Source organism: Leptonychotes weddellii, chromosome 10 (genome assembly GCF_054177405.1).
Source record: "Leptonychotes weddellii isolate Sample4059 chromosome 10, ASM5417740v2, whole genome shotgun sequence".
Taxonomy (NCBI): domain Eukaryota; kingdom Metazoa; phylum Chordata; class Mammalia; order Carnivora; family Phocidae; genus Leptonychotes; species Leptonychotes weddellii.
The window spans coordinates 116,880,263-116,892,653 of record NC_138378.1 but is presented as its reverse complement, the minus strand read 5'-3'; the positions used below and the strand labels follow the sequence as shown (position 1 = coordinate 116,892,653).

The window sequence follows — 12,391 nt, the reverse complement described above, 5'->3', positions numbered from 1 at the left end:
AAAAAAAAAAAAAAATTCAAAGTCATTGTAAGTGATGGATTAAAAGATGCAATAAACGTAAGGAAGACTTTGAAAAATATATAAGTACACATATACAAACACTTGTATACAAAATGTGCCTTATACCAGAATTATTTCTTCATGTGATTATCTAATTGTACATCTAGGCTGCTAAACTTCAATGATTTCCTATGATGTGTAAAGACCAGCCTGCTTTTTCATTCCCGGCTTCTCCTCACTAGCCATGCTAGACCGTGAGCACACTGGCAGTTCCGTGACTGTACCATCTGTTGTGATGCCTCAGCCTTTGCTCACGCTGTTCTTCTACCTGAAATGTTTTCCGTCTTACCCCCCGACTCCCTCAATCCCTGACAAATCCACCTTTATTCTTCAAGATTCTACCTTCTCTTCACACCCACTCCCAACCTTACCACTTCCAAAATCAAAACCAATCACTCCTGCGACAGCTGCTCCTATCCAAACACCTGTTAGAGGTTTAGCACACTGAATTGGACCTGGTGGACTACATATGTCTATCCCAATTAGATTGTCAGTGTCTGTAAAGTGCTAAGAATAGCTGACATAGAGTAAAGCACGACATAAATGATAGAAAGGTAGGTTGTGAGCTTCTAGAGGGAGGGACCATGTCTTTCTTATTTATTTATTTATTTTTTTCATGGATCTTTAGTGCCTAACATAGTGTCTGGCCTAAGAGCAATTCAGTGAAGTGAATTCTTAAATTCAATTTTAGTTCCTTAGTTCCCTCATTAGTATTTATGTTCATTGTTGTTGTTTTTTTTAATAATTCAGCTTTTTGGGGGTATAATTGACATATAGAATTGTAAGATATTTAAAGTGTGTATTTTGATGATTTGATATACATGTACACTGCAAAAGGATTCTCTCATCTGGTTATACATTTATCACCTCACATTTTAATCTTTTGTGTGTGTGTGTGTGTGTGTGTGTATGTGTGTGTGTGAGTGAGTGAACATTTTAGTCCTATTCCCTTAGCAAATTTCCTTGATATAATACAGTGGGATCAACTATAATCACCATGTTTTACATTAGATTCTCAGACCTTATTTATCTTAGAGCCAAAACTTTGTACCCTTTTACCAACCTCTCCCTATCTCCCACCCCCCAGCCCCTGGGAACTACTTTTCTACTCTGTTAGAGTAGAAACTACTGTTTCTAGGAGTTTGACTCTTTTTTCTTTCAAGATTTCACATATATGTGCATTGGTTTTAAGAGCTCGGATTTAATGGTAGAAATCAATTTGTGAGTTCTTTCCAGAATATATGTGAAATACTTCTTTCTACACATTGCTTTATGTCAGCTTCTACACAGAGTGAAAGGTTGAACAAGGTGTCTTCTCATGCTCCTTCTGTCTCAAAAAAAAGATGGTTTTAGTATAATCTAGTTAAGGCCACAATATAGATAGGAACTCAGTGACAGATTGCTCAGGAGTCATGTTGAAGTATGGAGACAGTGACTCCATAATTCCCATAATGTTGACTCCATAGTGTTTAGTTGTATCAATGAATGAAGACTCAAATGAATAATGTATATGGTTATAATGTGACTTATTTGGTTACTAATCATGGATTTCATTTCTTTCAGATAAACCCTGGTTTGATTTCAGAAAATGGTACCAAGTGATGAAGAAATCTGTTGATGAGAAAAAACAAAAGTGGGAGGAAGCCAGGGCAAAGTATGTTGTCTCTTCTGGTTTTAGGTTTACCTGCTTGATTTCTAAGTCTCTTACCTTATATTTGAAAGCTGACGTTTCAGCAGTTAGACTCCTTAGCATTATGACATTTTTTCTAGAAATATTAGCCCTATGTTCTATTTGAGATTTTTTTTTTGGTGTTACTATTAAATAACCTCCAGATTTTATTTGGATTTCATCAGTGTTTCCATTAATGTCCTCTTTTTAATTATTAATTTTTTATAATTTGTGTGAGTCACACCTACATTTCTAATATTCCTTCTCCTTCCCCTCTCTCAAAGTTGATCATTTCCCATCTGCTTTCCGTATTACGAAGATTACAAGTATCAGCCTATGACATATGTAATTGTCCCCCAATAAAGTGAATGTTCCCCCAAATAAAGATCCCTGCAAAAATCAAAACAGAGGAAAGCACAAAGAGAGGATATTTAATTCAGTCTCACCATTTGACTCTGAACTCTCGTTCTGATGTAGGTTCATTGTAATAGAGTGGAAGGAGCATACCTATAGAGACAGACAGTGCTGGGTTTGAATCCTGATTGCACTACGGACTAGTTGTGTAACCATGGCCAAATTACTTGATTTCTTAGCCTCGGCACACTGAAATTTAGTTTGCTCATAAATTTTCATAGACACTATATGTTACATAACATAGAGTATATTTCTATTGATCTCTGATTTGAACAGTTTTGTATCTATTCTTAGAACTTTGAGTCTCTACAAGACTTTGAAGAAAAAGTTAATGTCTCTGTATTTTAGTAAATTTATAATAATGCTCAATTGATCAACTAATTTTATATATTTTGAGAAAATCAAGGCTCCTCAAATTAGTTAAAATAATTCATTCAGCTCTAAGTTCCTCATCAATGAAATAGGGATAATAATGCCTGCTTTGTGCTCTAAGAACTAAATTTCAGTTTTCACAGGTGGAACTGGATTATTTTTCTTCTACATTTAAGAGAGCTTTTAAATAGAAAAGCAGACTTACGGGGATGAATAAAGCACTGTGGGGAAGAGGATCCTTGCCAAAAAGGGGAGAGGTGTAGTAGTTTCTCACTATTCAGGTTTGATACACAATGATGAAAGAAAAGAGGTGGGGTGTGAACTTATTCTGACAGCCTGTGGGTACCCAGGAAACTGGGTCCTTCCTCTTCCTTGTCAGAGAAGGAATGTCTCTTTGGTCATTGGATCTCAGTGGTTACAAGAATATCAGGAAGAACAGGAGTTCATTCTGTTGTCTTAGGTTAACTTGGGAGTACAAGCCATTGGGCCTTCCTTTTTATGGTGCCAGCAGGGGTTGTCCTGACTGATACTGAGAGGCTAGGTATTCAAGGACCATGCCACTCAGGCATCTCAGTAGTAACTAAGAATTCATTAGCTCAAGCCAGGCACCAGCTTACACTGCAGACATAGCTATTAGAGCCCAAATTGATATTTCAGCATTCAGTTACAGATCTTAGACTTACTGACTTTTAGGTACTTTAGGGGAGAATTTAATGACCAGAGAGAGTATGTCTATTTCCAAAATGGCATCTTCCAGGGAGAGACCAGGACTCAGGGAAGAGATTGTCCAGGGGATACATTACCAAGATACTTCTGTATGGAGTAGGTGCTTTGAGCTGAGTGAAATACCGTATATAAATCACTACTGACTAGTGCTTAGGCACAGAGCCCCTACCCGACCCCCACTGTTGACATAAATTTGTAATTTTTTCTCCCATTATTTTGAACATCATCTTCCATGTTGTTAGATGAAAGTTATTAAAGCATTTTCCATAGCTAAGTGTGGGTCCCTATGTATGAGATTATGAAAAACATTAATAAACAGTAGTTGAAAACCTAATAACAGCTTACGAGGTGGCTTTGATGACTTCCAGTTGTCATGGAAGATGCTGGGAGGAACATGGAAGAAAATTTAACAGCATGTGTAGAAAATCTTTTTAGCCTTTTGGGTTAGGCAAAATTTTGTAGATATACCAAAAGTATGATCTATAAAAGAAAAAAATTATAAATTGGACTTCATCAGAAGAAAGAATATCTGCTCTTCAAAAGACACTGTTAAGAGAATGAGAAGCCATACAGTGGGAGAACATATGTGCACATCACATATCTGATAAAAGATTTGTATCCAGAATAAAGAATTCTCATACAGTAAGAACACAGACAAAAACCCAATTTTTTAAATGGACAAAAGATTTGAGCAAGTATTTCAGTAAAGAAGATGTATGAAATGATGCTCAACATCATTAGGGTTAATAGGGGAATGCAATTTAAAACTACAATGAGGTATCATTACACACCAGTTAGAATGGCCAAAAACAAAGCGAAATGAACAAACAACTGACCATACCTAATGTGGGGATTTAAAATGGTGCAGCCATTTTGGAAGTTTGACAGTTTCTCATAAAGTTGAACATACATTTATTACACTACCTAGTAGTTTGCTCTCTTACATATTTACCCAAGTGAAATGACAACTTCACGTAAAAATCTCTATTTGAACGTTCATAGTGGCTTCATTCACAATGGCCAAAAAGTGGCAACAACCCAAATACCCTTCAGCTGGTGAATGGATAAGTCAAGTGAGGTAAATCTATACAATGAAATACTGTTCAGCAATGAAAGGAACAAACTTCTGATACATCCAACACTATGAATGACTTAAATGCATTATGCTGAATGAAAGTCTCAAAAGGTTACACAGGGTATGATTCCCTTTATATGACATTCTGGGAAAGGCTAAATAATCGGGATGGAAACAGATATCAGTAGTTTTAAGACCAGGAATCTGGGAGTGTGGAGAGGGCTTGACTGTGAAGAGGCATGAGAGACTTTCGGATTGATGGGCCTGCTCTGTGTATTCACCGTGGTGGTCATTACATGACTGTGTGTGTTTGCCAAAGCCAGCAGAACTGTACAATGAACAGGGTGAGTTTGTGTGTAAATTATACCTTAACTTTTATTAGTTGGGAAACAAAAGCATATGGGAAAACTGGAGAGAAGTCTGCAGGATTCCTGCAGAAAACATTAGGACTTTGTGACGTGCCTCCGTTTTTTGTATCTTTTGTAGTTTGGGGAAGAGGTAAGCAAAGTAAGGTACATTTTTAAAGAAGGAGTATCTAGACAGAATGTTATTTTAGATCACTTTTCCCATTTTCTGGGCATATGACCCCGAGGAAGTAATGCCTCCTTGCCTGTAGCATAATTGCCACCTGTGTATGCCTTATAAATGCATAAGAGATTCTGTCTAGATTAGGTATTTGCAAGGGATTTTTAATAGTGGGTTTACCCACCGATTGGGATTAGACTATAGGAAACTTCTTTATTATTTTTTACCTTGAGTATATTGTTACATTTATTATTTAAGAAAACAAATAACAAAAAAGATATTTGAAAGAATCACAAACTCCTTTACCATAGGGTTCAATGACAAGTTCTCTGATATATTTTAAATGTGGTATGTTCACTAAAATTTAGTTCACACATAATTTTCAGGAAAACTATAATTTATTAACATTGATTGCACCTCTACATCAGAAGACCGGTACTTACTGTTCGCTTTGTATGAGTTACCAGAAGTACCTCTGATTTAATCCTCAGCAAAAGGGCAGATGGGCAAGGGCAAGGAGGAACAGTTGTTTCTTATGTGGTGGTTTCACTTCTTGAGAACAGACAGCAAGAGAATTTTATGGTGAAGGAAACCATTTCTACATTTTTGTGTAATTAATATCTTCTTCAGGACCTTATGGCATCTGGGAGGCTTTTGGGATGAGCATGTCATTCTGTTGGCTTGCTGTCTCCTTCAGTGCTGCCTGCTTACATCTGTGACGTAAGCTCTACAGACGCATGTCGGTGGTCATTCTAAGGCAGAGCAATTACACCGAGTATCAGGAATTTCAGATGTTGCTTCAGAGAAACTTCTCTGAAATGTGTTTAGGTCCATTTCTTCTCCATTCTGCTCCAAATGTTTTTTTGCATTGTATAGGTATATGTGGAAAAGCGAAAAGCCACTCTACCACTCATCCATTGACAGAGCAGTGGTATATAAAAGAAGAGGTGAGTTGTGCTGTCTCTTAACGCCATGTAGCAGTACTATTGTAGAAAAGCTAAATATCTTGACTTCTTAAAGAGTGCCTGGGGGCACCTGACTGGCTCAGTCTATAGAACCTGTAACTCTTGATCTCGGGGTTGTGTTTCAAGCCCCATGTCAGGTGTAGAGATTACTTAAATAAATAAATAAACTTAAAAAGTGTCTAAGGAATTATTTTGCTTCTTCAGCAAGTGTTCCAGTGCCCATCCAAAGAAATACCATCCTCTGTAAGAAATTTCCAGAGGAATCTGTTTCAGGAACACTGTATTCTTTAAAACAGAACTTAAGTTCCCACCAAAATCTAAAATCATCCTATTATTTCTATGACTTTCAGAACTCTTTCTGTGGAGAATTGCCTGTAAGTTGTCTTGTTCATTTTTTTTCCTAATTGTGGTAAAAATACATTTTACCTTTTTTAAGTAGTTTCCCAATGCCCCTCATCCAGTTTCAGCTCCCCGTGTTGTTATCCTCTTGCATTATTGTGGTGCATTTATCAACACTAAGAAACCAACATTAGTACATTGCTAACAAGTAAACTCATCTGTGATTTAACATTAGTTTTTATTTTATTCCTTTCCTTTTTCCCTCTGTTTCCAGAAATGGTGGTGAGTCTACAAAAACAATTTAGCACACTGGTTGATTCAGCACCAACTGTTGAAAAGAAAAGTCCTTCAAGTTTTCAGTTCAACTGGACTGAAGGAGACTCTGCTAGAACCTGTTTCCATGGACATGGCCTCCAGGGGATCCTGAAGAAGAAAGACCAGTCACTGACAACCAAGAATTCACTTTATTGGCTTAGTACACAGAAATTCTGTAGAAGGTATGTGATGCTTTTAGAAATCAAAGGATAAAAAATAACATGAAATCTCTAGTTTGGCATGAAGTAGTGTTCTTTTCGAATTTAAAGAAGTCACATAAAATTACGGTTGACTATAATAAGAACTAGATAGGTTATTTGTTGGAATTAGAAGATGTTGGGCTTATAATCAAGAAAATTGGAATTATACATTGAGTCTTGTTTAAGAGTTTTAGATGGACACTAACCTTACTGTGACAATCATTTCACAACATATACGTTGCACACTTTAAACTTAACATATGTTATGTCGATAGTATCTCAGCAAAACTGAAAAAGGTTTTAGACTATAAAGACTTTTCATTGTGCCTTTATATTTTTATACTAACTTCATTTTATACTAATCTCACTCTTTGTACATAGAAACTGTTTATAAGGCAGTTTCCCAGTAGTGAAGAGGACGTGCTAACGAACTGGTCTGTTCATATCCCAGCTCTGCTGCTTGCTCCTTGTGGGCAAGCGATTTACCATCTCTACAGCTCTGTTGTCCCAGTGGTAAAACCAGCGTACGAGTGAGTTGGGGGGGAGCTTATATCTTTATATTTTCCCCATGGCACAGACAGCGTGTAATACTGATCTTCTTCCTCTTCTGAAAACCTCCGGTGGCTCCCATCTCACGCAAAGTAAAGTTAAAAGACCCTAAGGAGCCTACAGGCCCCTGCAGTTCTCTGACCTTCCCTGCTTGCCTCCTTTGCTCCACGTTCACTGCCCCTGTTCACACCGGCCTCCTATCTGTTCCTTGACCTTGCCGAGCACACTCCCCACACAGGCCTTTGCACATGCTATGCCTCCAGCCTGGAATGCTCTTCCTCCACATGTCCACACAGACTTACTCCTGCTAGGTTGTTGCTCACATTTCACTTCCCCATCCTGTCTAAAATAGCACCAACTCTCCCCTCACCCTCACACGCACACCTCATCACTCTCTACCCCCCTTGCCTATGTTTTCTTTCTCATAGCTCTTGTCAGTATTGAGTAGATTGTTATATATTTATTTTGCTTATTTGTCTGCCCTCCCCCACTAGAATAGAATATAAGGTCCTTGAGTGTCTTAATTAATGAGAAATCCCAGAGGCTAGAACAGGGCCTAGCACATAGTAGGTGCTCACCAGTTATGTGTTGAATGAATGCATGAAAAGTAGAGAATGAGAGGGCACCTGGGTGGCTCAGTTGTTAAGCGTCTGCCTTCGGCTCAGGTCATGTTCCCAGGGGATCGAGCCCCACATCGAGCCCCGCATCGGGCTCCCTGCTCAGCGGGAAGCCTGCTTCTCCCTCTCCCACTCCTCCTGCTTGTGTTCCCTCTCTTGCTGTGTCTCTCTCTGTCAACTAAATAAATAAAATCTTAAAAAAAAAATTAGAGAATGAGAATTAAATGAGATTTTGGTATCTGTCATATAGTAAATCTCAATACATGATAACTCTGATCATTACGTTAAATAAAACTAATTTTCTATTAAAGAGTTTCTCTTCCTAAGTTGAGTATCAATGAAAGATAAGTAAAATGTAGGAACTACAATAGGAGATAACAAAATGAAGTTATCTGTATGAAAATTTACTACTCAACAAAAGTTTAGCTGAGTCTAGAATGACTGTAGAGCAGCGCTGACTTGGCAGCAGCAACGGGGAAAGTAACTAAGTATTTAAGTAATTCCAAAAGTCTGGAACCCAAACCCCAGGCTCGGCACCACGTCTGCCGTGCTCCATTCCTGTGCGGTGGTCAGTGCAATGGCTTTTTCCGATGTGAAGATTTCATCAAAAGGAAGAGAAAAGATTGTAGTCCCGGCCGGTGAGGAGCACCCGCATGAGACCAGTTAAGTTAGAAAGTGGTGCTCTATGCCCTTCTGTCTCTCATGCCTGCGGAATCGGTCCCGAGTTAGTTAGGGGGGAGCTTACACCTTTATGCTTTTCCCATGGTGCAATCAGTGGATTTCTAGATCTTTCTAAATCTTCACAGATTTAATACAGTCATATAAGACAGTTAGTTACAAATAGACCTTGTATACTCAGAGATGAAACAGCTGAGATTTTTTTTTTCTCTGCATGAACTATAAGGCTAAAAATTATAACCTATAGACAAAGCATCAGTGATACCATGACTTTATGCACCAAAATTCTGTCAGCCTTGCCTATTTAGACCATAGCCTAGAACCACAGAGTAAGCAAAAAAGGCTTCCACCAACCAATAAAAATGTCACAAAGTCCATGACTAGAGCCAACGCACTTTTCTCAGAAAGCCCCTTAGCCCCTCACTCAGAGCCAGCGCACTCTGCCTTCAGGTGTGTTTCTGTCAGGCTGAGTTGTCTGATTTCCAAACTTCTCATCATCAAAAGAAACAAAGCAGGAGGGAGACTGAGAGGTGCTCTGCTGATAGTCATCTTGACAGCAAACATAAATGACATCTATTTGACAAACGAGAGAGGAGCCAGCATCAGAATCAGAAGCAGACAAAAGAACTCAAATTACAGCAGTCTGAAGTTCATTCCTGACACACTGTTTAATTGCTCCACCTAACAAAACAAGCCTGATGGGGTCTCAGCTTTAACACAGAGCATGACCCAAAATGCTGTGTGCATTCTCTTTGGCTTTGTTTTTCTAAGCTGTATTTTCTAATATTTTTACAGTAAAAATGAACAACTTGTAATAATATACTTTATATTTTTATACTAATTTCATTTTACACTAATTTATACTATACTATAAATTTATAATTTATACTAATAATGTATAACTCAGTTTTAAAAGATGTCCATACAAAATGGTTAAAATGAAGTGTTTTGATGCTTAGGAGAGCAGATCTTCAGCTGTATAGAGAATTTTGTTACACAGAAGGACTCATGTCTGAGGGTTCAAGAGACAAATGTTGTACAGTAAAATACTTGTGAGAACACTCAGGCCTTGAGAACTAAGGCCATAAGAGCACTTCAGATATGAGAGGTTGTTTATGCTTCTTATCTGAGGCAGAATGAACAGTCTTCATGAATTTGAATGCCCTTAATATTCCTCACATTTATAGAAGTACCCATCTGTAAGTAGGCCAGTTACTGACAATTAGCTGGGTCTAAAGACCCGTTGTAGGCACTGGCTAATCAAGTATCTGTCCCTGGCCTCCCTGAGAGGGGCAGGTGGTTCCTCTCTCCTTCCACAGGAAGAGGAACAGCCGAGGTACTTCAAATTGCCATCCACAGGAAATGGGAGGCTTTGGATGTCCCCCTACCCCCCCCATACACACACAGTTTTCTTGAGGGGTCCCATAAAAATTTGATTTGAATTTTAAAAATTTTATTTTAACTAATATTTTAAATTAGAGTAAAAAAAAAAACAGTACTCAAATATGTATGTCATATGCCAAATTTGAACATCTTTCAGACCACCAAAACTTTAACTTGTGTTAGCAGGTTTATTTAATTTTGTATGTATACAGACTTGAGAGACTATTCTTTTTGCATACATTCCAACTTCTCACAAGGAAGTTCTCATAAGGAAGTTTAAATGTACCTTACAGCCCTCTTTTAAATGTAAACCTGTGCTTATCCCTTCACATAAAATTGTTTGTATAAACATATTCTTATAGCATCCATTTGCCACACTCATTTATTTTCTGTGTCAGAGCTCAAGGAACATCCGTTGGCACATATTCTACTCACAGCAAAATACTTGGCAATAACAAATTATTGTATGTTATATTTGGTTTTATGGCTTATAACTCTAGGAGAGTTTTCTGAGTTTGTGATAAAGAATATAATCCTTATAAGGTATTGTTAATGATTCAACTTAAAAATAAAAGTACTTATGGGAGCAAATAATTTGTATACCTTTTCTTATCTTTCTGGTGTAGAGCTTCCCTAGGTAAGAGAAACAATACTTTTTGCCCTTTTTGTTGTAACCATTTGTCTGGAAGAATCTCTCTTACAATAGCTGAAATTGAAAAGAAAAGAAGAGCAAGAGACCACCAGTTTGTGTGAATTCCTGTAAATGGCTTATATTTGATTTCTGTTAAACCAATCAATGAGTATTTGAGGCTTTTAAATGTCCTATTAGTGAATACGTGGAGTTTTGGCTTTATTTTAGATTATTAAAGTAGTCTTAAGATTTTAAGTGAAAACAAAAATCAGTTTTAAAGGAGTAAAGTGGAGGTGAACATTTTTGAGCCCTTACTGTGTGCCGACCATTGGGTAAGTGTTTAATATATATTTTCATTCGATACTTCTGTTCACTCTATGAGGTAGGCACTGTTATTTTTTCCTGTTTTACAGGTGAGAGAACCAAGGCTAGTTATCCGTAGTCACAACTGATGGAGGCAGAGTTTTGTGGTGCACACACAAACTTTCTTTCAGGAACGTAGGACCATATATAAATCCAATATCTAAAAGTTTGTATCTTCTATATGTTGTTTACCTGTTTTTTTAAGCTTTTTACTCTGGAACATTTCAAGTATATTCAAAAATAGAGAGAATGGTGTAATGAACCCCCCTGTACCTGTCATTCAGCCTTAACAATTGTCAACATGACTAGGCTTGCTTCCACATGCCAACCCACTCCTCCACTCCCGCCCCCAGATTATTTGGAAGCATATCTCAAATGTCATAATGTTTTTAAAAACAAAATCATAATAAACATCAATCGGACATTAAGAAACAAATAGTAATTCCTTAATATTATCAAACATGCAGTCAATGTTTAGATCTTCCCAGTTGCTATGAAATTTTTAATATAATTCAATCCAAATAAGGCCCATACATTGCAAGTAACTAAGATATCCCTTAAGTGTTTTGGTTGGTAAATTCCCTTTTTATGTCTTTTTTTTTTTGTCCCCTTGCAGGGAAAAAATTACTTGTTGAATAATCCGGGTTTTGTGTCCTATACAATTTCCCATAGTCTGCATTTTGCTGATTACAACCTATGATACCATTTAACATGTTCCTCTGTCCCCTGGATTGCCTACACCTTGGTATAGTTAGAGATGGAGTGTTAGAGTTAAGAGATTCGTAATTAGAGATTTGGTGGTAGTTGGAGACTTGATCTACTACTTTTAAGATAAGTAAAATTGCTTTGTAAACTCTTCTTTCTATAATAGGTACAAGACTGTAGGCTACATTATCAAGTCCGGTGTCTTATTTTGGGTGGGGATTAGGGATTATTTATTTTCTTTTATTTTAAAACTATGCCCAGGGGCGCCTGGGTGGCTCAGTTGTTGAACGTCTGCCTTCGGCTCAGGTCATGGTCCCAGGATCCTGGGATCGAGCCCCACATCGGGCTCCCTGCTCGGCAGGAAGCCTGCTTCTCCCTCTCCCACTCCCCCTGCTTGTGTTCCCTCTCTCGCTGTGTCTCTCTCTGTCAAATAAATAAAATCTTTAAAAATAAATAAATAAATAAAAATAAAAAAATAAAACTATGCCCAGAATCTCCTCCTGTATGCTATTGTTTGCTTTGAGCATGGTAAAAAGAAGCAGCCCATCTGGAATGGAAGGACTTCTGGGCAAGGAATTGTGAGTCCTGGCTCCAGTACCATCTGTTACCCTGGTGTGGTAGCTAACCCCTGGATGGTGCTAGCATTTTTTCTTCTGTAAAAATAAGTTGTTTTGCCAAATTGTTCCAAGTTTCCTTCCAACTCTGAGTACTGTTTTAAGCCTAACCATATTTATTTGCTAGTTTGGGGGATGTTTCAGGGATAGATGCATACATTTTAAATTGTCATTTTAAGATAACTTCTTCC

General features: G+C 37.7%; 2 protein-coding genes across 3 annotated transcripts in view; one reads left to right on the top strand and one right to left on the bottom strand.

Annotated features, from left to right (window-relative positions):
- The window catches only part of TAF1B (TATA-box binding protein associated factor, RNA polymerase I subunit B), a 68,764-nt gene that overhangs the window by 53,056 nt on the left and 3,317 nt on the right, over nucleotides 1–12,391 (top strand). For both annotated transcript variants that reach the window (XM_081797224.1, XM_081797225.1), the window contains 3 exons: nucleotides 1,624–1,714; nucleotides 5,718–5,788; nucleotides 6,420–6,642. In XM_081797224.1, coding sequence (XP_081653350.1) covers nucleotides 1,624–1,714; nucleotides 5,718–5,788; nucleotides 6,420–6,642 — 385 coding nt within the window. The remainder of the gene's footprint in view (nucleotides 1–1,623; nucleotides 1,715–5,717; nucleotides 5,789–6,419; nucleotides 6,643–12,391) is intronic.
- LOC115942447 (cystin-1) overlaps nucleotides 11,853–12,391 on the bottom strand; it is a 133,029-nt gene continuing 132,490 nt past the window's right edge. The window contains exon 3 of the transcript XR_014138327.1: nucleotides 11,853–12,009. The gene's annotated coding sequence lies outside the window, so the exon portion shown is untranslated. The remainder of the gene's footprint in view (nucleotides 12,010–12,391) is intronic.